Raw genomic sequence first — 21841 nt, forward strand, 5'->3', positions numbered from 1 at the left:
CTGTACCGCATTCCCAGCGGGAATGAGCCGCTCTCTCCGCTCCCTGCCGGAGCATTCCGAGCAGCAGCCGTGAGGGCCAGCGAGCCCGAGCCGCCCCGGAGGCATCGGGCTGTGAGGAACCGACACGCTGGAAGCGAATTCCCCCCTCGAGCATCCGGCAGAGCCGTGAGGGCGACGGGAAGCCGCCGGAGAGCCTCCGCTGAAGGGGCTGCCCAGGGGAGACGCAGGCGCGACGAAGACACGCGGCGTTCCTCAGCCGCTACTGCGGGGAGGATGAGCCAGCTCTAGCCAACACAACTCCCTCCCCCGCTCTGCCGCCGTGCCAAGGCGCCAGCCATGTTCCCGCATCGCCCCCACCTCGGGCGCCGGCAAGGAGAGGGGGAAGGGGAAGGAAGGCGGGGAGGCGGCGCCGGGATTCCCGCCCCGCTGGGGCCGCGCCACCGCCCCCTCCCACCTGCCCGCGCCCCGCGAGAGCCCCCGCCCCGCCCGCCGCGCTCGAGGCGCCAGCTCGGCCGCTCATTGGCCGCGCCGCCCGCCCGTCAGCGCCGCTCCAGCAGGGCTGAGGGGGCGGGGCCGCGCCGCGCTGTCAGCGGCGCGTGGGGAGGGCGCGGCGGCGGGGCAGAGCGGGGGGCGGCGGGTGAGAGGAGCTTAAGAGCTGCTGCCCTGCGCGCTTGGTTTTTTTTTTTCCCGGGCTTTTGCACACAGTCTTGCCCCTTCCCTCAGGTTTTCTGCAGAGATTTACCTGTCGGTAACCACACACCCACACCGGGCTGCTCAGGCTCTTTTCCCGCAGAGGCCGAACGCTCGGTCCAGCGGAGCGGGGGTAGACCCCGGCGGCCAGGGGCTCCCTCAGCGACCGCGCTCCGCCTCGCCCGCCGGTGCCGCTCCCGCAGCGCCATGGATCACCAGCCCAAGTTCTTCGAGAACCTCTCGGGTGCCGGGAAGGCCATCGCGGTGCTGACCAGCGGCGGCGATGCCCAAGGTAGCGGCTCACGCCGTTTACTCCGGGAGCACGGGGAGGACGAGGGGGAAGCAGAACGCGGGGGAGCTGCGGGCAGCGTGGGGAGTGGGGCAGCAGCAGGAGAGGGCGAGGAGCCCCTCGAGGGCGGTGTGAGGGGCAGGAAGGAAGGGCCTCCCCGGCTGGCAGGGCGCCCATGCGGGAGCCTGGGGAAACAGCGTGGGCTGCTTCAGGGCTGGTGTCGGCAAGCCACGGTGCGGCACATGGAGGGAGTGGAGAGAGAGCTTTGGGAGCGGTTCACAGGGGATTGCAGTGGTGCTCGGGTTCCTCTTTCCGTGCTGGCCTTCGACCCGGTTTTTCTACTAAGCGCATTTAAAAGATAAATAATTTTTACACGGCCTGGGCGCTTGAGGATCAAACATCCCTTTTTCCTTTCTCCCCCCTTCTTCCCTTCTCCATTCCTCCACGTTTCCTCTGCCCCAGGCTGGGCAAGGGAGAGTGTAGAAACGCTGCAGTAACTTTTACTACCAAGATGTCTCGTTCTCTCGAGAGGTGGTGGGGTGAGGAGGGATGGCTGATGCGAGCGGGGGAGGAGGAGGTCGTGCTGCCCTGCACGGCGGGTGGGAGGCTTGGCTGAGCTGCTGGGGCTCTGCCAGCCCTCGCCTCATCTGCTTTTCACTTCGTTTTGGCATCACCAACACATTTATGTTCCTACCCGTGGTTTAGAACGCTCAGATGGTGGTTTACTTTCCCCCCGTAGGAGTATGTTAGAAACGTGTCTCGCCTTCTTAAATCACTTCAGTGTAGAGGAAGTCGTAGCTACTACAGGACAGGGCGAACAAAAGACCTGCAGACATTAAGAGGGATGGGAAAGAAAAGAGGCTTGATCACAATATACCTAGTCAAGAACCCATTTTTTCTACACTTTTGTTTCCCTTTCCTACCAGAATATCGTAACGGGCCCTTTCCAACTCAGCATATTCTGTGATTCTGTGGTAATAGTTTGAAGTTTCACTTAAGATTTCAAGCACGCAATGCTCCGTGCTGTTCAAGAGGACTCTTGCTCTGCTTATACGAGGAGAGTTGTTCAATCAATGATAATTGCTTTTAGCACCTTCTCTTAATTTACGGTTGTTTTACTTTTTTTTTTTTCCGCCGGGACTGTCTCGAGAGTACTTTCACTTAAAGAAGAAGCGGCACTCATTCGCGTTTGTGAAGAGAATGGGGGGTGGGAGCCTCTCCTTTCGTTCTGCGTGAGCTCGGTGGTTTAGGGACCAGTCTCTCCCCAGAATTTACACGGGCAGGTGCCGGGACGAGCCCGCGGCCGGGGCAGCCTCCCCTTTCCCCTTACCCGGGTTTCCCGGCGCGTCCATGTGGTGGTAGCTTGCATGGACCAGTGTCTCCGCGCTCCCTCCCTCTCTCCCTCCCTCCGCCGGTGTGTACGTGATCCGCTGCGAGTCGCTGCAGATTCCGCCTCTTTGCGTCATCTGGGCTGGGAGAAGCATCCTCCCTCCCCCTGCCTGCAGGAATAACGGGGAGCCCCCGGGTTTACCTAGGATCATCCGGAACTCTAATCGGAATGAAAGGGATTTGTTACCATTGAGGAGGAAAATGTTGCAGTTCTGGAGGAAAAAATAAATCGATGCTTTTAAATGGCTTACCCCTCGGTGGGGCTACACTTGTTCAAGTTTTATCCAGTTTGCTCTCATTAACATCAGTTCCACTGCTAAATGATTCTAGGAGGAACTGAGAATCAGAGCATCCCTGTCTTAATGGTCTGGTGGCCAAATCGCCATTTTAATTTTAAAATGTGGCAGGGCACTGCCTGAAGCAGCAGTATCGTGCTCAGCAAGAGGCTGAGCCCCGCAACTTGCTTCCGCGTGGCTGGAGATTATATAATACAGCAGCAGATGCATCTCCTTTTATAAAGTACTAATCTTTACTGGCCACTGTGTGAATTAAGGCATTTGAAGGACTTGCAGAATCCATGGGTAACATCCAGACTTTACATCTGGCAGATTGCCACAGAGGAGAGTTCCAAAGTAACAGCCTGTGAAAGTTACTGTCTAAGGAGTGGGGTTGTCACAAAGACCAAAAAAAGTAAACTGGATGCCTTCCAAGCTGTTACACTGGCAGCATTGTTGTCCTAACTTTGAACAACAAGGAAATAACCTTCCCAGCATTTTAGAACTTGATTGTTTTCACCTGAATCACACAACAGTGTGTAACCATAACCCCTTACTATCTTGGTAGCAACAGAGGTGTGTAAAATAAGCAGCCTCGAGTCAATTTGAAGGTTAGGAGTTAAACAAGGGACAGAATGAGTCATGCCCTGTCAAGGTCATTTGTCCTTGGAGGACAGAGTGTCAATGTGTGAGAGAAGTGAAGTCCTGAAGTACATGAAGAAGGAAGTATGCTGCTGTTGCTGCTATTTGAAAATAATCTGTCCAAGCAAAGTGTAGGTGAGGCAAAGCTACTGACTCAGAAATAGGCAAAAAAGTTCTAGTATTAGGAATAAAGTTCCAGTCTTCTGTTTTGTTTTGTTTTAGATTTGCCAGACAATAAAAGTCTTCAAAATATCTGTAATCCAAACTAAACTCACAAACAACTGAGTAGGAAAAACACCCGTTAAACAAAAAATCTTAATAGGTGCCAGTATTTAGATTGGGCTGTAAGTCTAAGCATAGACTAAAATATATGTGAAATTATTTTAAGGTGAAATTAATCCCTTTCCTGTTATTTGTACTTCTAATAATTTAAAAGTAGAGTTATGTAAATTACACAAGGTTTTTTATTTATAGGGCATGTTAAGTTTTCAGTTAGTTCCCTGCATTGGTGCTATTCCCTTGAAAGTTTCATTTTTCTTTTTTTTCTACCTGTAGAATTTTAAAGACTGTAGAATATATATGTGTCATACTGGATGTTTTTTCTTTGTGGAGTTAAATAATTTATCAGTGATCTTTTTCACAGGAAAAAAAAGGTCTCTATTTAGTACATTTATAATATGTATAAGTACTAAACTTGACAGTCTATCACTTCAGCTAACCAGCTCTTAAATTGTGAACTAAAAATGTACTTTCCACTGTAATCACAAGTACCTTGAGAGGCAAAAGAAGTCCTGACAATCAATTCTCAATATTTATGGGTTGGTTCAATTTCTGGAGTATTTCTAAGTTGTACTGGTTGCAGCTCAGGAAGGTGGTTTAATAAATGGGGTTTAATAAGTCGCGCTTCTCACTTTGTGGGATTCTCTGACCATTCTGCTTCAGGACATGAAGTACACTGGTGGAATTTTCTGTGGGTTGAATTTTCTGTGGGTTGCCAGTGGCTGCCACAGACAGTTTTGACCACCGTAGGTCACTGACGTTCACACAGCCTCCCAAGAGCCTATTCCGGGACCGTGGTAGGTACGGCTCGGCAGCAGGAAGTGTCGTGGGGAAGCTGCTGACAGAAGGTGATTGTGCTCTCCTGAGAAGGATGTGCTTGTGGCTGTGGAGCTGCTGCCCAGCCAACTGACTCAAGGTCATTGTCTTTGAATAGGGGGCCATGTTGTTTTTCAGATAAACTCAAGGATTCAGTGTTGAGGAGGGCAACATAAGTAAGGGATGTAATGGTCTGGAATATCATAGCCCATCCTGCTGAAATAAAGAGCTTTGTATCTCTATGTTCAAAGCATTCCAAGCTTCCCGAAAACCAAACCAAAGCCAAACCAAAGTTCCAAGGCTTTGTTAGTAGCCTAGATATACAAGTCTTTTCCTGGTGACATAGATTGGAAGAAGAAATCTTGGCACTGAGCAAATGAAAAAGCTCAGCTCCTTCAGTAAATACTGGGTTAAAAACAGCTTAAAAGGAACCCTGAAGAAGCCTTTTGGATTCCAGAGCTTTGGAATACCACTGACCATGACTGTGGAAGCAGAGATTTACATGTTTCTGCTCTTGAAGCATTACAGGCTGAGGACATATTTAATATAGTAGTGTAAATGCATTGATCTTCTCTGGGTGGCAGAATTTCTTTTTCCACCATAAGCTTCTCAACTAATACAGTAAAATAAATATTAAAAAAAAAAAAAGTCACAAATGAAAACAACCCATGCTCTTCTTATGTCATCCAAATTAGAGTTTATTTGTTAACACGTATGTGATTGGAACATAGTCACAAGGAATTTTTGAGTTCTAGCCCCCCAAAAGGCACTTTTTCCAGCTAAGAATAGTGCATGCAAATAGACATGTATATGCAATTCATATATATGTGTCTATAGATATGATATTATAAGTACTATTTGTATGTAAAATTAAAGAATGTAGTTATTAATGGATGCATGTAACTATTTCAATGCATTTAGTATTTTTGAGAAGCTGCTTCTGTAATTAGTGGATTCAATGGTTGAAACTGGTCTCTTAAGATTTTTATTTTAATTTTTAAGAAGGAGATACGTTTGCCATCTAGATGTTCTGCAGTTATATTTGTGCAGTAGAATGTTCTGATCTAATACAGTTGGTGTTCAGGAAAACTGTAATATTTTCTTCATGTATGTAGAATAATTATTGTGATTACATGCAATAAAATCTGTAATGTAATTAAAAGTAAATGAAGCAAATTCAAGTTGTGTTTTGATTTGTTCAGTTCTTGTAGTTGACTGCTTCTCTTTTGATGATTATAGGCTCTAACTGACATAACCATTTACATATTTGAATAAAGTCTTCCTGTTTGGTAATGTTTAGACATTTTCCTTTGTGATTTTTGCTATATAGTCTTTTAAGTCTGAATCTTTATTCAGGGTAGCACTGAAACATATGTGCTAAGTCATTAAGCCTGTGTTAAAGCCAATGTTTATCTTTAAAATTGGTGATACTTAAGTATTTCTTGATGCTTGTCCAAGATGCATAGTTTTGATTTTGCTTTTGAATGGTTTATGTTACAGTTATTTATTTAAAGGCATGTCTAACTGACTAAAGCAAGGCAAACTTAGCTTAAACACAAACTCATGTAGAACCTCCTCTGTTGTAGTGGTGCATATGTACGTGGACCAGGATGTAGGCACAAGAGAGAAGTACTCTTTAGGAGGCAGAGAGAGTCTCTGAAATAATTTAAAGATTTCTGCAGTACTGTTTGTAACCCTGTTATGAAAACCAAGTGCTCCTTTTAAGGACAATTGAATAAACAAGATCAAGGACAATAAATTATCAACTTTTAAATTAATTCAGATGTTATGTAAAGCCCTGAAAGTAGTTGCATTTCACTTAATCTTTGCTGAGTCCAAAAGAACAAAATAAATATTTCCCTTTTTCCAAGACTTTAAAGCAAAAGCCAGTAGTAATTCAGAAACATTTTAAATAATTCTTATATTATTTAAAAAAATACTGGTTTTACTTGTGGCTTTCTTTTGAAGCTGCTATTCTAATCCTGTATGTTTATCAAACTGCATTTATTATTCAGGACTAAATCCACAGTTAACTTGCTAAATCTCTTATAAAGTAACAAGCATGCGTAATAACATTTCATGGTTATTACAGTAATTCACAAATACTCCACAAATAATGAAATTTTATTAGACAGTGCTACAGAGGCTTCGTGATTTTTTTTTTGCTTTTTCTTAAATTACTGCAGTTAAGACAGCCAAACTGTAGAAGTCTAAAGCTGCAATGTGTTAACTGTATTTTGTAGATATCCAATTCTAATATCCTTGAGTCCTCAGCCTTTCTGAAATGTAAGCCAGGAGCTTGCCAGTAGACAACCAAGTCCTTTTTCTCAATAAAATAAAAATAAACAATAAAATATACAACACAAAATAACAATAAAATTTAGGTTACCTAAATTTATAAAACTGGAGTGTAGTACTGGAAAGATGCTGTCTGTCTATAATCTGTGGGATTACAGATATTTTTTCCTGTGTTTTTTCCTTTTCACAGAGCAGGCAAATTGTGAATTTTACCTATTTTTCATGCAAGAAACATGGAAACTGAAAGGTATTCAGTAAGAAATTATATGGCTGTATTGAGGATTTATATACAAACTTTCCACACAACAACAATCCCCCTCCAAAAAAAAAAAAAAAAAACCAAAAGCCAAAACAGAACTGCCAAAAAACCTCCGTACCAAGCAGCAACAACAAAAAAGCCTCCCACACAACATGAGCTTTAATAGAAGCAAGCTGTGGGCTTTGGTGAAAGGAGTACCTTGTGCTGAGTGTTCCTGTTTGTGGAAAATGGCAGTGCTGTGATGAGCTGTCAGTTTGTTAAAGGTCTTTGTCTCTCAGGGGTGTTAATTTTGTTATGAAAACTGTTTCACTGAGGAGATAACTTTGCTCTGTTTGATCTGAGATTTATCATGCTAACTTTCTTTTCATTACAGGCTGTCAGATGAGATTCTCTGTTTTTCTTTGGCATCATCCAGTTCTTTGTCTAAAGCTGTTCTTTTAGCTGTCTTGGCATTGGAAAGCTTTTTCCAGCTATGCCACAAGGCCGACTCGGCTGAAAGAATTCTTGCTACAATTTCCTAAAACAGAACTTATGTGAAAACAGTGTTACTTCTGATTTTTGCCTTAAGTGTAAGTGACATCTACACAAACAGCAAAATCAACTTTTTGGTTTTGGCAAACTTAATTTTTTTGTTTCATGTTGAGCAAGTTCAGGGACTTTCTGGTGTGCTCATAAGTAATGAATCTTTGAGAAAAACTCAGCCTGATTCTTTAGACAGGTTGACTTTTACAGCTTAATATTTTTTGCAGTAAAGGTAGATACTGTAGGATTAGATCTTTGTGACTTGACGTGTTGTTTATATATTCTAGTTACAAGCTTTTTATATCTGCAGAGAGGTGAACACTTAACACCTGTGTCAAGCTGCAGAGCTTACCTGCTACTTGGCTGTTTTGATATTAAATGCAGCAGATTTGGAGAGCTGGTGCCTAGCACTTTGGGTTGTCATCCTTCTTGCATCCGTTTTTTACTGATGTGCCAAGATTATCATTGTAGCCTAGCTATTTCTCTTTTCTTGCTTTGTGTGATCTCTTATGTCTGTTTTGGTGGTATGGAGGCAATTAGTTGATTAGTTCTGGAAAGGTCCTGAATAATGGGTAAGGTAATGCAATATCTGAAGGAATGAATTATAAGAGAAATTCATTTGGCCTGTGTAGAAGGACCAGTGGATCTTTCACTATTGCTCAGGAGGTTAAGTGTTTGACCATGGGAAAATGGAAGATTTTCCAGGATTATTGTTTGTCAGATGTCTTGTGAGAAGGGAATTCCAATCAGAGCTTTGCATTTTTGGGACCAAAGTGGTGTTCAGACATTTTTCTGCCAAATGAGTCAATGTAGTTTTATTTATGTAAATTTACTGCTACTTTTGTCTTTTTAAATGAGCATCTGTCCAGGTCACCTTTGGCTCTGCTCCCCACAAAATGCTGTATATACACCAGTGTTATTTTGGAAATCCCAGAAAAAACATTCAAATATAATTTCTCATTTGAGGAAGCTAAATTTTAGCTTGCTGAATGTTTTGCATTTCAGACTGGAAACTAACCATTATTGCAAAATGAATTTACTTCATTGTTCAGTAGCTGTAACTTCTACAGTGCTATTTTGCAGTCAGCAGCAATTTAATCTCTGATTAACACACACACTGGCATTCCCATAATTATTGTAACAAAGAATAATTCTGAACCCTTCATACTCAGGCTGGTTACACTGTCATTAAGCAAATTTCTGTTTTAATGGATACTGGTCATTGTCTTTCTTTAGGAATGAATTAATGTTCCCTTTCTTTTCAAGACACAATACTTTTGCTATACAGAAAGTGCTGGATGACTGTAACAATGTGATTTTGCTTTTTCTTCCCAGGTATGAACGCTGCTGTGCGCGCTGTAGTACGCATGGGAATCTATGTAAATGCCAAAGTCTATTTTATTTATGAGGTTAGTTTTGTTTCATTCATTCTGTATTTTGTCTTCTGACTAAACTTGAGTTTTTGTAAAAATACCATGGAGACTAAATAGTATAAATTAAAAAATGTTGTAGGTGCCATTCCTTTTCACTGTGTGTTTTATTTAGTACTTTTTATTTTTATGGAAATTTACATCTCACAAGGTATATTAAACTATGTAATTTAAAAGTAATTTCTTAAATATATGGAATTCTTTGTGTGCCACCAAAGACTTGAAAGCAGTTGTCACCCTGCAGTGAGCTACATATCTGTGCACTTGTTGGATGTTTGGCCCCACTTATTTTACTTCATAAATATTTTCCTAAACCTGTTTAAACTGCTGATTGTTAAATCCTTTGACTCCATTTTCCTAGAATATGATAAGGATGTATCCTCATCTTCACTTCACAGATTGCACAGCTTGGTTTTGATCAAGAGTACTGTGGCACTGGTGCCATCTTGTCTGGCTTATAGGTTGCAACTGAAGAAACTCAACCAACAAACAAAAAAAAGCCACATCAAAAACTTGACCCTCATTGGTCTGTCGTGACATCAGAATTTTGTGGTTGAAATTTGTAACTGTATGTGCAGAAATATTGTAAATTTCTGTAGCAATTATGCAATAAGAAAAAACATGGGGCAAGTTTATTGTCAGTGCCAAGGTGACGTTCCATGTATTTGTCTTCCGGGAAGACTTTTGCAGTTAGGCTTCCTTGTAAAGTACTCTTCCAGTTTTTATGCAATTTTTGTAGATTAAACAAAACAGTAAATGTATTGATTCTGTTCCCATGGAATTCCTGTACGTCTCATTAGTAGTTTGAGTTTATTACAAATCATAACAAAAAATTTATATGAGAGAAAGCTTGGTGGGTCCCCAGTAAAGTGTAACTTTAATTTAAAAATATGGAGTTCTAGAATTTATAGAAGTGCTTAGAAAATGCTTTTGGTTTAGTTTTGTGCATGGTAAATACAGAATTTATCTTTAAAAAGTAGCTGTTTATCCATTTTTTTCCGTCTTTTTATTGCTATAGCTCATTTACTAATGAGATGCAAAGTATATTGAAATGCAAATAAGCAGAGGACTGTGCTCCAAAATTCTTTCCTACTACTGTGCTAGTGCAAGTTGCTCTGAATACTTAGTGTGTGCTAATTACATGGCCAATCTCTGGAATTCCTTCAGTGTTCAGCTGTTTTGCAGGCTCACTGAAATGGGTCAGATACTGCTCTGGAAGAGAAGAGGGTGTTTTGGGCATCTTTAAGGCCAGAACTTGGATTTGAATTTATTTTTTAATCAAGCTTAAGAATTGCCGTATTTTTTCACCTTTTAAACATATTTGGTATCACAGAGTGATAAATTTCAAGAGAAATTTGAATATTTGTTTTTTCTGGACTGGATTTATCAAAATAGTGCTATTTAAGTTAGGATGTTCCTTTGGGAGAGTTGGCCAGTGTGAAGTCACGGATAATTCTGAATGAAAAGTGATTGTAAAAAAACTAGTCATTGTTGGGAATTTTTAGTTTCCCATATATATTGTCCTTCTGTCTTCAATGTAACAACAGGGTCTGTGAGGAAATGCACATTTTATTGCAAATATGTGCTTTGAAAAAGATCTTGCTTCTAGATTAGTCCATTCAGTTCTGTATTTTGTTACATACTGAACACTAAGCTTTGTTCTTCTCTGACTGGTGATAATTGAAATATGAAGTCAGTTTTCCTTCACAATGCCTACAAGTACTTCAGAGAAACAGAGTTGCAAGCATTGGAATGAAACAGCTGTTTAATATTACCCCTTTGAAATGGGAAACAGATAAAGGTGACAAGTGTAATAGAGGTAAAAATCTTCTGATACTTGTCACTAATGTTCCCTGTTCTAAGCCTTTGAAGGATGTATAAAGAGGAGATGTGTTTTTGGGTATAGTTTGAGTTATTTAATGCTTTTAATAAGGTGTTCCCTCTGAGTTACAGTTTATTGAATGTGACTTGAGTGTGTTAAGCAAAGAGGATAGTGTATCTTAAGCCTACATTTTGAGCATTTTAACACCTAGGTCAGGATAAAATGATATTTGTATTGAAGCTGCTCCAAAATAATGAAGGAAAAACCTGAAGTGACCATATCCAAAAGAAGAAAAAAAAGTATTCTTATTTGGATCCAAAAACTGAGTTATAGGTCTCAGCCTTTTCAAGCTTACTTTGCTGTAATCATCATACACTGTTTCTCCTGTAGCTGTGTCTGTCAAATGAACTTTTTTTTGCACTGCAAACCGTCTCTCTTCTACAGTTGTGGCCAGCACTAGTAAAAAAGTAACTCTGTTTTCCTAAGTAAAAAAGTAACTCTGTTTTCCTAAATCCATTTTTCTTCATCTTGTTATGAGAGATTACTAAGATAAATGAATTAAAATTGGTAATGAATAAGATCTAAGTAATTTTATAACCTTTTTAAAATTGGCTTTATGAAAGCCCAAAGAAAGAAACAGTTACATACTGGACTTCATGGCCTATTCGGACTTCAAGTCCCAAAAGGGAAAAAAGAATAAACTCATGTGAAAATGAAAACTAGAAGATAATTTATATAAAAGCTATTATTTGTTATGTATCTTTTTTATAGTTTATATAAAACCTGTGAAATTTTAGCTGTAAAATTTAAAAACCCCTGTGTTTCTTAATTCACTGAAGTTAGCACAATTCAAAATTTTGCTATTATTTGCAAATCTATAAAGTTCTGCTAGCATCACAGTTTTGTATTTTTTAATATTTTATTTTAGTCTGTAGTTATCCTTCTTGACTGTCATCTCATTATTCCTCAAATCCACTCCAGTCTGAATTAAAATTTGAATACCCATGGATTAATTTCAGGATAATTCTCCTATGGAAATCTAGGAGCTGGAAGTATGTGTAGAGTATCAGGCTGTTCTAGGGACCTAGTTTGTTTTTACTAATCAGAAACTATTAAAGTCAGGTTAATTTTTGTTTTGTCTTGTTTTTCCTTTTTAATTGAGAATGGGAACAACAAATGATGCCTCTCATTTATGGCAGCTCAATTTTAGAATCTTGAGGTCTTAAGCATTTATACAAATAACCTGCCCCTTTTCCAGGATTGGAGCACATAGTTCCCAGTGGATGCATGCTCTTGCTACTAAGCTGTGGAGCTTTTAGATTCTGCATCTTGATTAAGAGTCTTTTTCTCAAGAGGCCAGCATTGGGAGTGCAGTGGTACAGCAGTCATGGATCTCTGTGAGGCAAACTTCATGTCTTTTCTGTGGGGGTTTGTGCTCTCAGTGGCAATATTATTTTATGTTGTTGAGCAATGGCTAAGAATCCTCAGGTAGTTCATTCACGAAACTGTTAAAGCCCCAAATGTCTCGCGTGTAACACATCAAAAGTTTATTGTTCTTTTTCAAAAGCTTTTGTCTTCAGGGTTCAGGCTGGAAGTCATGTTTGGTCCTGCCATGCTGTCCTGGAGTTGCAGTGTGTGTGAATGTACCCTGTGAGCATTGGACCCACAGAGATTTCTTCTTCTTCTTCTTTGAATATTTAGGTTTTGGGTATATGAAGGATTAAACATAAAATGGAGCTGATCTTCACACACTGTGGGCAGTATTTTTGACAGTTCATTTTTCCATTCTTGCCCGACAGTTTTAGTGTCTCAGTACCTAAGCACCTATATTTTTAGGATCTAAGTAAGAATTTACTTTTTTAATATAAATTGACATATTCCCACCCTCATGTTAAGGTCTGTAGTCACATCTGCCAGCGATTTTCAGTAACCATACAATTGGAGCAGTGGTAAACCTTCAAACATACATTGTCCAGTCCTCATCAGTGTTTATCTAACTAAAACAATATATGAAAATCATCATCATTTATACTCAGTTGTAATTAGTATTAATTTTTTCCCCAATGGCTTTTTAAAAAAGCTGTTCTAATTCTATAGCTTGTATCTTTTAGTGGTGTGGAAAACAATGTCACTGTTCTGTCTATGCTACTTTATTCAGAGGTAGCATATACATACTTTGCAGACAACTGAATTAGGAAAAGTTTATGTAACAGTTCAAACAGATCAATATTCCAAAGGTTCCCTGCCCTTACCTTGTAGTGGGAGGAATTGTTAATATATCCTCAGTTCTCATTTGTCTGCACAAAGATGAACTCCTGATCAAAATGCACAAATTCCTTCTATTTCAAAGAAACATGGTGCAGGAATGGGTCATAGCTCATCCTTAGCCTAGCTCTAAGGTGTTTCATGTCTTACAGACAACTCAATCTACTATTTTATCTCTTTGCTTTTCTCTGTGTTTTAGATTTGTTAATCTGAAAATTGGGAATTTTATTCCATCAGTGTTATTTATGTATATATTTCTTATATGTAATACTTCTTTGGATGCACTTTTGTTTTTCCTCTCAAGTTAAAGTGAAAGGTGAATGACTTGAGCACACATGTACTGGACAAATTTTTGTCAGCTCTCAGTGCAGCTTACTGTAGTCAGTGTTACAAACTGAATTAAGATGCAACATTACACTATTTACTGCCAGTTGATCTCTTGAGTTATTGTAGTTGTCAGTAGAAATACTTAGAGGAAAAGCTTTCACTCCATTACTGAATGATATAAGGAACATTGAGTTCTATGTTTAAAAAAAAAAAGCAAACAAGCAAAGCTGGGGATGAATGAACTTAGTAACTTACTAGCCATCATCAAGCTTAGTTGTATCTACTGTAATGTTTCTTTCTGATGATCTTTGCACTTTATCTGAGGGAGAATTTTTTTTAAGTTGCTGTAGATGAAGTATTATTCCTTTTCCACTTTGCTCTAATTTTAACAAATCGTGTAAATAATGGCTTAGCTGTTCAAGTCATTGTGTGTGTGTACATTAACACAGAAATAGTATGTCCTGTATGTAGGGGCCCCACAAGGGAACTGGGAATATAGTTCACTAGGAACTGTAGTCATGGGACAAGGAGTAATGGGGGCAAACTGAAAGAGTGGAAATGTAGGGAAAAAACTGAAAGAGTGGAAATCTATGTGGAGGGAATTCTTTACTGTGGGAGTGGTGAGTCACTGGAGCAGGTTTCCCAGAGGAGAAGTGGATGCCCCAACCCTGGCAGTGCTCCAGGCCAGGTTGGATGGGGCATTGAGCAGCCTGGTCTAGTGGGAGATGTCCCTGCTGATGGCTGGGGAACTGGAAGGTGGTGATTTTTTAAGGTCCTGTTCAGCCCACGCCATTCTGTGTGTATACATTAGATGCATGTCAAAGTTATCTGGGGAGTGCACAAGATATTGGAAAGGTCTTTAGGATGGCAGAAATTTGAGACATAAGTAGTTTTCCATCTGGATATTTTTTGCTATTGCTTTATCATATTGTCTCTAAATTAATCAGTCAAGTCTCACTGAGCAGAAACTTTCATGCTTTCCCCTTGGAATCTGTACTGGAATCCTGAAATGCCTAATTGAGCAGCTGGTACTTTTGCTGTGTCCAGGTTATCTTTACATTCTTATTTTCTCGTGCTGGTGAGGACTCAAAGTTTGACATAAAAAGTCGTATATATTATATGAATACTAAGCCACTTTAGGCTTAGTATGTTTCCAAGTTACTGCTTATTGAGTAAATTCTGTATATACCCTGAATTGTGCCAAATTAAATTTTTCTAGTTTATAATGTCAGTTTTTCTGTTTTCTGAACTCCCTTCTTTTTCTAGTTCCTGACTTATTGAAAAAAAAAACTGCGCAGAGAAAAGATGTTAACTAATTGTTCCTTGATGTGGGGAATATGTACACAAAATTTATAAATGGAGATATAAACATTGTCATGGTTATTTTTCTTTAGTAGTTTTTCTTTTATTTTCTTTAACATGTTATGATTTTCCCTGTGGGTTTAAACAGATGTCCAAAAGTTGAGTGGTAATTCCAGTTTTATTCTGGTGTCTTGTCAGTTAGGGTTTTCCAAATTTACAACTTTGCTGCTTTTTCTTTTTTTTTTTTTTCTTCTTTTAATTTATTGTTTTGTGGTTTTTTTTTTTCTTAATGTTCACAATATCACCTAATGGAAAAGAATCTTCAATTGCTATTCTGCTAGTATTTTTGTAGAGAGGTAATAAAACAAAGCCAGGCCAAACACTTTAGCTGCTTTCTGGGTAGTTTTCCTTCTTTCAGATAAGTGTAGTTCTTCTCATATTACAGCATGCATTGTTTTTAGAAGACCATTTAAGTTAAGATATTAGGAATTTCTTAAATGCATCACTAAAAATTATATTTTTTTCCTATTAATGTCTTTTATGTATTGTGTGACTGCCTCAAAAAAAAAAAAAGAAGAAAGGTTGTGTCATCTGATTTCCTGTTCTTTCATGAAAAAATTCTGGTTATTGCTCTTTATCTTGTTTTGCTTATTACCAGCACTAGGGGGAAAAATGTACAATGTGTTACGAAGATTTCCTAAGTTCATGGCCCCAGGCTGAGGTTATGCTTTTAAGGACATATTTTATAATGCATTTCAAAGTTCTTTGTAGATTTTTTGAAAAAAAAAAATTCTTAAAGGAGAAGCACATTACCATTGTAGTTTTATAGCTGTGTAATCTCTGTGAAGTATTACCTTATCTTAACATTGTTTTTGAAACTGATCCTTTAGGAAGAGGGTTTGTTTTGCTTTTTCCCCCCATAAAAGAAGCAGTGATGTCTTCTTGAATATTGTTTAATTTGAGTATTTTTAAATTCAGTGTTTTTAATTAAAGATTTATTAAAGTGCACAAAGTGAGTATTACTGTAGTGGAAATTTGATGTAGTTTTTAAAATCAGACTTATGAAATACTCTCTCTTTTACAGGGTTACCAGGGAATGGTTGATGGAGGTGATAATATTGTAGAAGTTTCATGGGAAAGTGTTTCGAGTATCCTGCAAGTGGTAAGTGCTAAGGGGTGAGGGTGGGACTCAAAACCTCTAAATTCAAACAAGAGCCAAAATTCTAGATCCAGGCAACCCCTGGAGTTATGTATTTGGACTGTGTGATGACTGAGTGACCAGCATGTACCACTTCCAGCAGAGCCTGATTTCTGCAGTGTCTCTTGCTAAAGATCTTGGTGTGGTCTTGAATTTGGAGCCCAGAAATAATCTTGAAAACCTTTGTTCTAGATTTGCAACGTCACATGTCATTAGCCTCCTAAAGCCATATTGGCAAGTCTATATTTAATAAAAAAGACATTATAGGGCCAAAACATGAAACAGCTGTGTTTTGTAAGGCAATTAATTTCTTGCGAAACCGTGTTTTCTTTCTGTGTAAGTGGATTTAGAATTATAGTAACGGATGTAATTACAGTGCAGTTCTGCAGAGCTCAGATACTGCCAATGACTTTGTACATTTTTATTACAACATTCTGCAGTGCAGCCATTTGGATCTCCTCAGCTTTTGCTCAGCATGGTCATGTTGTTGCCTCTTCCAGAGCAGGTGCTATGTTTGGCGAAGAGGCCTTACTGCTTGCCAAGCTTTCTGAAAACTACCTCCAGGTGAAGCGTGGGTTTCTTTGGAGTTTTTTGTAAAGTTAATGAACATTAGACAGTTAGCAGAGACAATTTTTTTTTTAAACCAATGCCCTGGAGTACTGTGAAGGATTTTGTCCCCTGTCTTTGATTGTTTTTCTTTTCTTCTTTTTTTCCCCCATGTCTATCTTGCAGAATCTGTAAGTAGAATCATGGAATATATCAAGTTAACAGGGACCCATAAGGATCATTGGAGTCCTAAAGCTAAACAATATGACTAAGAGCATCATCCAGATGTATCTTACGATGACAGGAAAATTGAGTTCTCTTGGCCAAGCTACACAAGAGCATAGGCAGGAGCAGGATGTAGGCTCCTGTGTATGGGTAGTGTAAAGGAAAAACATCTTTCTGAGCTTTATTGCTGAATTACTTCAACAGACCAACAATGAACCTCAGCATGTATCTTACAGAATGTGTTGAGTTGTTTTGATGAGAAAGGTTTTGCAGCCCATTATATATTTCTGTTTATTCAGAACAAGTAACACTTTGTTTGAAGTACAGTTTCTTTTCCTTTTGCAGCTGTTTTCTTCTAAGTATGAAAATACCTAGTTTTAGAGACATTTTTTAGTTCTGGTTTTTTTTTTAGCATCTCTGTGTGTACACATCTACCTTTTTGTCTGGAGACTGCTGAATTTTATTCCACTTTCTTTTTTCTTTCCACTACTAGCTATGCAACACAGATGGCAAACTGGCCCAAGAGCTGAAACATCTATTGATAGGGTGAATTGTGTCAGTACAGCCACTACAGATTTGAAGTTCAAATCTAGATGGATGTGACAGATTTACTGCAAGTTAAAGTGAAAGGAATGTTTATGCAAAAATGATGTAATCATCTCCAGACTTACTTGCAGGGAAAAAAAAAATAGTTTTTTCAATCTTAATTGATACTACTTTCTACTGTGATAATAAATAAGGCAAAAATTAAACTTCTTGAGTGACTGAACAACATAAACACAAAAGATGTGTAAATGACGTGTGTCCAGCAAGACACCCAGCAGTTTTCAGTGACAGGGCAGTTCAGTTATTTTTAAAAATACCACTGTTTCCAAAAGAAGCTTTTTAATTCATATTAATAAATGCAGCAGATAATCAATAAAAAAGGAAATGTAGGATTAGTCTGATCTATAAGGAATTAAAGGCATTTATTTCCGTAATTGTGTGGAATGAAAATGGATGCTAATTTTTAATTTCAGGGATACATTTTTTCTCTTATTGTCTATGTATCTTGTGATATTAGGGGAAAAAATACCCCACTGAGGCAAAATAATGTAAATACTTAACTAGTTAATATTTCACTTTTACTCTTAAATATAAGTTTAAATATAAGTAGCAACCTATTTAGTTTAATACTGCTAAAATTAATCCAATGTAATTTAACATTTTCCTTCAGAGTAGCTCTTTACCAGTCATTTTTGAGTGGTTTCTTTTTTTTTTCCTTGTGTGTGTATGTATCTGTTCTTGGACATAAAGTCCCGCAGGTTTGATAATTTGTATATCATTACCTCACTTCATTGTAAAATTAAAAGACGGAGGTTATGCTACAAAACTCATCTCTGAGTTTCGAAACTCATCTCATCTCTTCTAATCCATCCTAGAAATGTACAGCAATGTACTGGATCACTGACTCAAAGTGCTTTTCTTCCCTCTCCTAGGGAGGCACGGTGATCGGCAGCGCGCGCTGCAAATCCTTCCGCACGCGCGAGGGCCGCCTGCAGGCTGCCTGCAACCTGGTGCAGAGAGGCATCACCAACCTCTGCGTGATCGGCGGCGACGGCAGCTTGACTGGTGCCAACCTCTTCCGGGAGGAGTGGAGTGGGCTGCTGGAAGAGCTGGCACAGAAAGGTCAGTGTGCCTTCAGGCCCCCTAGACTTCCCCTCCACTCTGCAGGGAAGTTATGAACCCTAACTGCAGGTTTGCAGACTGTATCTAGAGGGTACATCTAAAGTTTAAAAATCAAATGTATTCATTCTAGGAAATCTTGTGGTTCTCCATAAAATAATAGCTTTTGGTTTCTGTACATCCACTCGTGTGTATCATAGAGGTCCAAAAAAGTCCAAATAAGTTACTGGTTGACAGTATGTATGGCTTTTGTCCTCTATTATGAATCGTTTTTAGGATCTGAACTTCTTACCTTTTGCTTGAAAAGGCCTATGCCCTCATATCCAATCTGAGGTGGTAATTCATTTCCTACAACAAGCTACACATTTGTATGTTATTAAATTACGATGCTTTCTTTTCTGTATGTCTTTATTTCTTTAAGATCAGAACATTAAGTGGCTGTTGATAGAAGTACAGCCAGCCCAGTAGTTGTACTGATAGCATCCAGGAGAATGTATAGAGAAGAGTAATGATTAAAATAATGCTGTGTTGATGCTATGTGTTACTCATAATACATAAAAACTCTGATATGTTCCACCCATTTCTGTCTTCAGAGCTTCCTGAACCAGACGCTGTTAGCAGTCCTTAATGAATTTCTCTTTCATGAATGTATACAGTCTACTTGAAAGCATAGAGAATTTTGCTGAAAACATTGTGTAGCAAGGAGTTCTGCAGCTTCACTGAATAATGAAGATAGTGAAGAATCTTCTTCTGTTTATTTTGATCCTGCTGGCTTCTAGTTCATTTGATATCCATAGTTTCTGTGTTAGAATAAACCATGAATGATCAAGCCTGCTTCCTCTCTGCATGCCACTTAAGATTTTACAGCTGTCTTATTTTCCCTTCATCATCTCTTTTTCTAGATGGAAGAATCCTAGTTTGCTTAGTTGTTCCTTATATGTAAGTTCTATATCTTTGATCATCTTTGTTGCCCTTCTCTGAACCTTTTCCAGTTCTACCCTGTTTTGAGGTGGGGAGGACCACAACTGCACCCAGTATTCAAGATGAGGGCAAACCATGGATCTACACAGTAGTATAATGATCTTTGTTTTGTTCTCTATTATTTTCTTAATATTTTCTAATATTTTGATTTTTTTTTACTGCTATTGAGCATTGAAGCTGATTTATTAATGAAAACAGCATTTTTATATTATGCTGGAAATAGTGTTATTTTGTTTGTGATGTTAGGGTACATTTTTTCATGTGTCTTAGTTTACATTTATATGCAATGAATTCCATCTGATACTTTACTGCTCACTGTGTCTTGCTAGTCTTCATTTCTTCTCAAACATGCCATACGTTTAGATCCAAGTAATTCAGTTTTATCAGTGAACTTCGGCACTTTGCTGCTCGTTCCCTTTTCCAGGTTATTGCTGAGTGTGTTGAACAGCGCAGATCCTTGTAGAACTCCATTGGTTACCTTCCTAAGATACAAGAATTCGTGTTTACCACTGCCCTCTGCCTCCTATTTTTTACCCTCTGTTTCACATTATTTACTCTATGAAAAGCCTTCTGTCTTGTACAGTGACTGCTTAGTTTCCTCAAAATCCTTTGGCAAAAGACTTTGTCAATGGCTTTTTAGAAATCTAAGTAGAATATGTCAATCAGATATTAAGTCACATTTGGAACTCTAGAAGAGGTTTGTAATGCTTGGTATACATTCATAGAAAACATTTTGATCTTCTTCACAATGTTATATTTAACTTCATGGACATTAGTTATATTTTTTCATTATGGTTTCTGCTGTTTTTCTCTAATGTAGACATTAAACACACTGATCCATAGTTCTTGAATCTCATAATAAAAATTTGGCATTATATTTGCTACCATCCCATCCACAGATACTAAGGTAGTTTTAAGTGCTTAAGCAGCTAAGGTGTTTCATCCTTGAGATCCTTTAGAACTCTTGGATGATGCAGCATTTTCATTGCTGTCTTGGGAGACACTGCTAAGACATAGAATAGGAGTTTTCTGTTCTGTTTGCTTATTAATCATGAAATCAGAGCCTTTCAGTGTTGCAAAAGAGAAGTCTTCAAAAGTTGGATGCTGGTTTCTTACTGTTTACATATGCCCATAATCACATCCAGTTTGCATCCTTTTGCTTCTTCATTGCATGTTCTACACTGAGACTACAGTTTGAAGGATACTGTTTTAATTTAAAACCATCAATTTTAAGGTTGGTTACAAAACTTGATAATTATTTGACACTTTGAGATGGACTGAAAAGCTCTTATTTCCTTCCTTACTGTAAGGAGTTCCGTGCAGGATTCTTTTGTTTGGATGTTTGACTGGCTTTTGTTTGTAGTTTTGACTAACATTGTTACCTAAAATATCTAAACATTATTTAATGTTTAGATATGTTTAGTTTATAAAAGTAGAGCACCCAAGCAATACGTCTTAATTTTTTTTTGTAGTCTTACAGTTCTTTCTCTGAATACTTCTTTACAGGAAAGATTGATGCAGAGGCTGTTAAGAAATATGCTTACCTTAACATTGTGGGAATGGTTGGATCCATAGACAATGACTTCTGTGGCACTGATATGACCATAGGTACTGACTCAGCTCTGCACAGAATAATTGAAGTTGTGGATGCCATCATGACCACTGCTCAGAGGTAAATTGAGCATATTATAGAGACTGATAACAAATACACACATGTTTATGCTTTTGTTTAAGTTCATTTTAAATAGAGGTTAGGTAGGTGGGGAAAATAAAATTTCTTTTTGGCCGCATGTTTCAAATGTCTTGGTTTCTTTTTTTCTTACTAACTGCTTTTTCATCATTCCTGTCATGGCAGCGCTTCAAGTATGCAATCATAGAGACTGCATCAGCCTTAGGGGCAGACTTGGTTTCAATGTTTTTAGTCTTTTTCAGACATAGTCTGTTAGAGAAGATCCAGACACACGGTGAATTGTACAAAAATAGCATCTGTCTTATATAAGCTTTATTTCAGTAAGAATGAAGCAATTAAATTTATTTTTTTTTAAATACAACTATACCATTACAGCTCTTAACTATGGGTCTGCTTCATTTACATTTCAAATAAGGCTTTATATCTTCTCTCATAGCTGCCCATACATGTTTTGCAAGAAAGTAGTGAAAATGAATTACGCATTGGAAGATACTGAATTTTAAATATATTATTTCATATGAAAATGATTTTGTTTTCCTAATGTTTTTCTGTTTTGCTAAGGAATTCTGAATTCAGTTATCATAGTAAACACAAGCCGTTTCATGATACTTGATTCAGTTAATTTGTTTTCTTATTTGACAGCCATCAGAGGACATTTGTTCTGGAGGTTATGGGGAGACACTGTGGGTATGTATTGTCTTCAGCATTTTGTGAATTGTACAGGTACAATTATGAAAGAAATCTGAACCATAAAAGTCTAATAATTTGTTCTATTTTTTAGCTATCTAGCTCTGGTTAGTGCCTTAGCCTGTGGTGCAGATTGGGTGTTTATTCCTGAATACCCACCAGAAGAAGGTTGGGAAGATACAATGTGTGTGAAGCTTTCAGAGGTAATTTGTTAATGTGTTTGAGATTCCCTGATGTCTTTGTG

General features: G+C 38.7%; 1 protein-coding gene across 3 annotated transcripts in view; it reads left to right on the top strand.

Moving 5' to 3' along the window:
- The first annotated feature begins 590 nt into the window (after positions 1-590).
- The window catches only part of PFKP (phosphofructokinase, platelet), a 42775-nt gene continuing 21524 nt past the window's right edge, over positions 591-21841 (top strand). For 2 of the 3 annotated variants that reach the window (XM_018909213.3, XM_009085822.4), the window contains exons 1-7: positions 591-982; positions 8795-8868; positions 15690-15767; positions 18053-18242; positions 20727-20892; positions 21553-21597; positions 21692-21800. In XM_018909213.3, the coding sequence (XP_018764758.1) occupies positions 898-982; positions 8795-8868; positions 15690-15767; positions 18053-18242; positions 20727-20892; positions 21553-21597; positions 21692-21800 (747 nt within the window). In that variant the 5' untranslated portion in view covers positions 591-897. The remainder of the gene's footprint in view (positions 983-8794; positions 8869-15689; positions 15768-18052; positions 18243-20726; positions 20893-21552; positions 21598-21691; positions 21801-21841) is intronic. The other variant, XM_009085821.4, reaches the window with a different exon arrangement.

The sequence above is a fragment of the Serinus canaria genome, chromosome 2 (genome assembly GCF_022539315.1).
Source record: "Serinus canaria isolate serCan28SL12 chromosome 2, serCan2020, whole genome shotgun sequence".
Classification (NCBI taxonomy): domain Eukaryota; kingdom Metazoa; phylum Chordata; class Aves; order Passeriformes; family Fringillidae; genus Serinus; species Serinus canaria.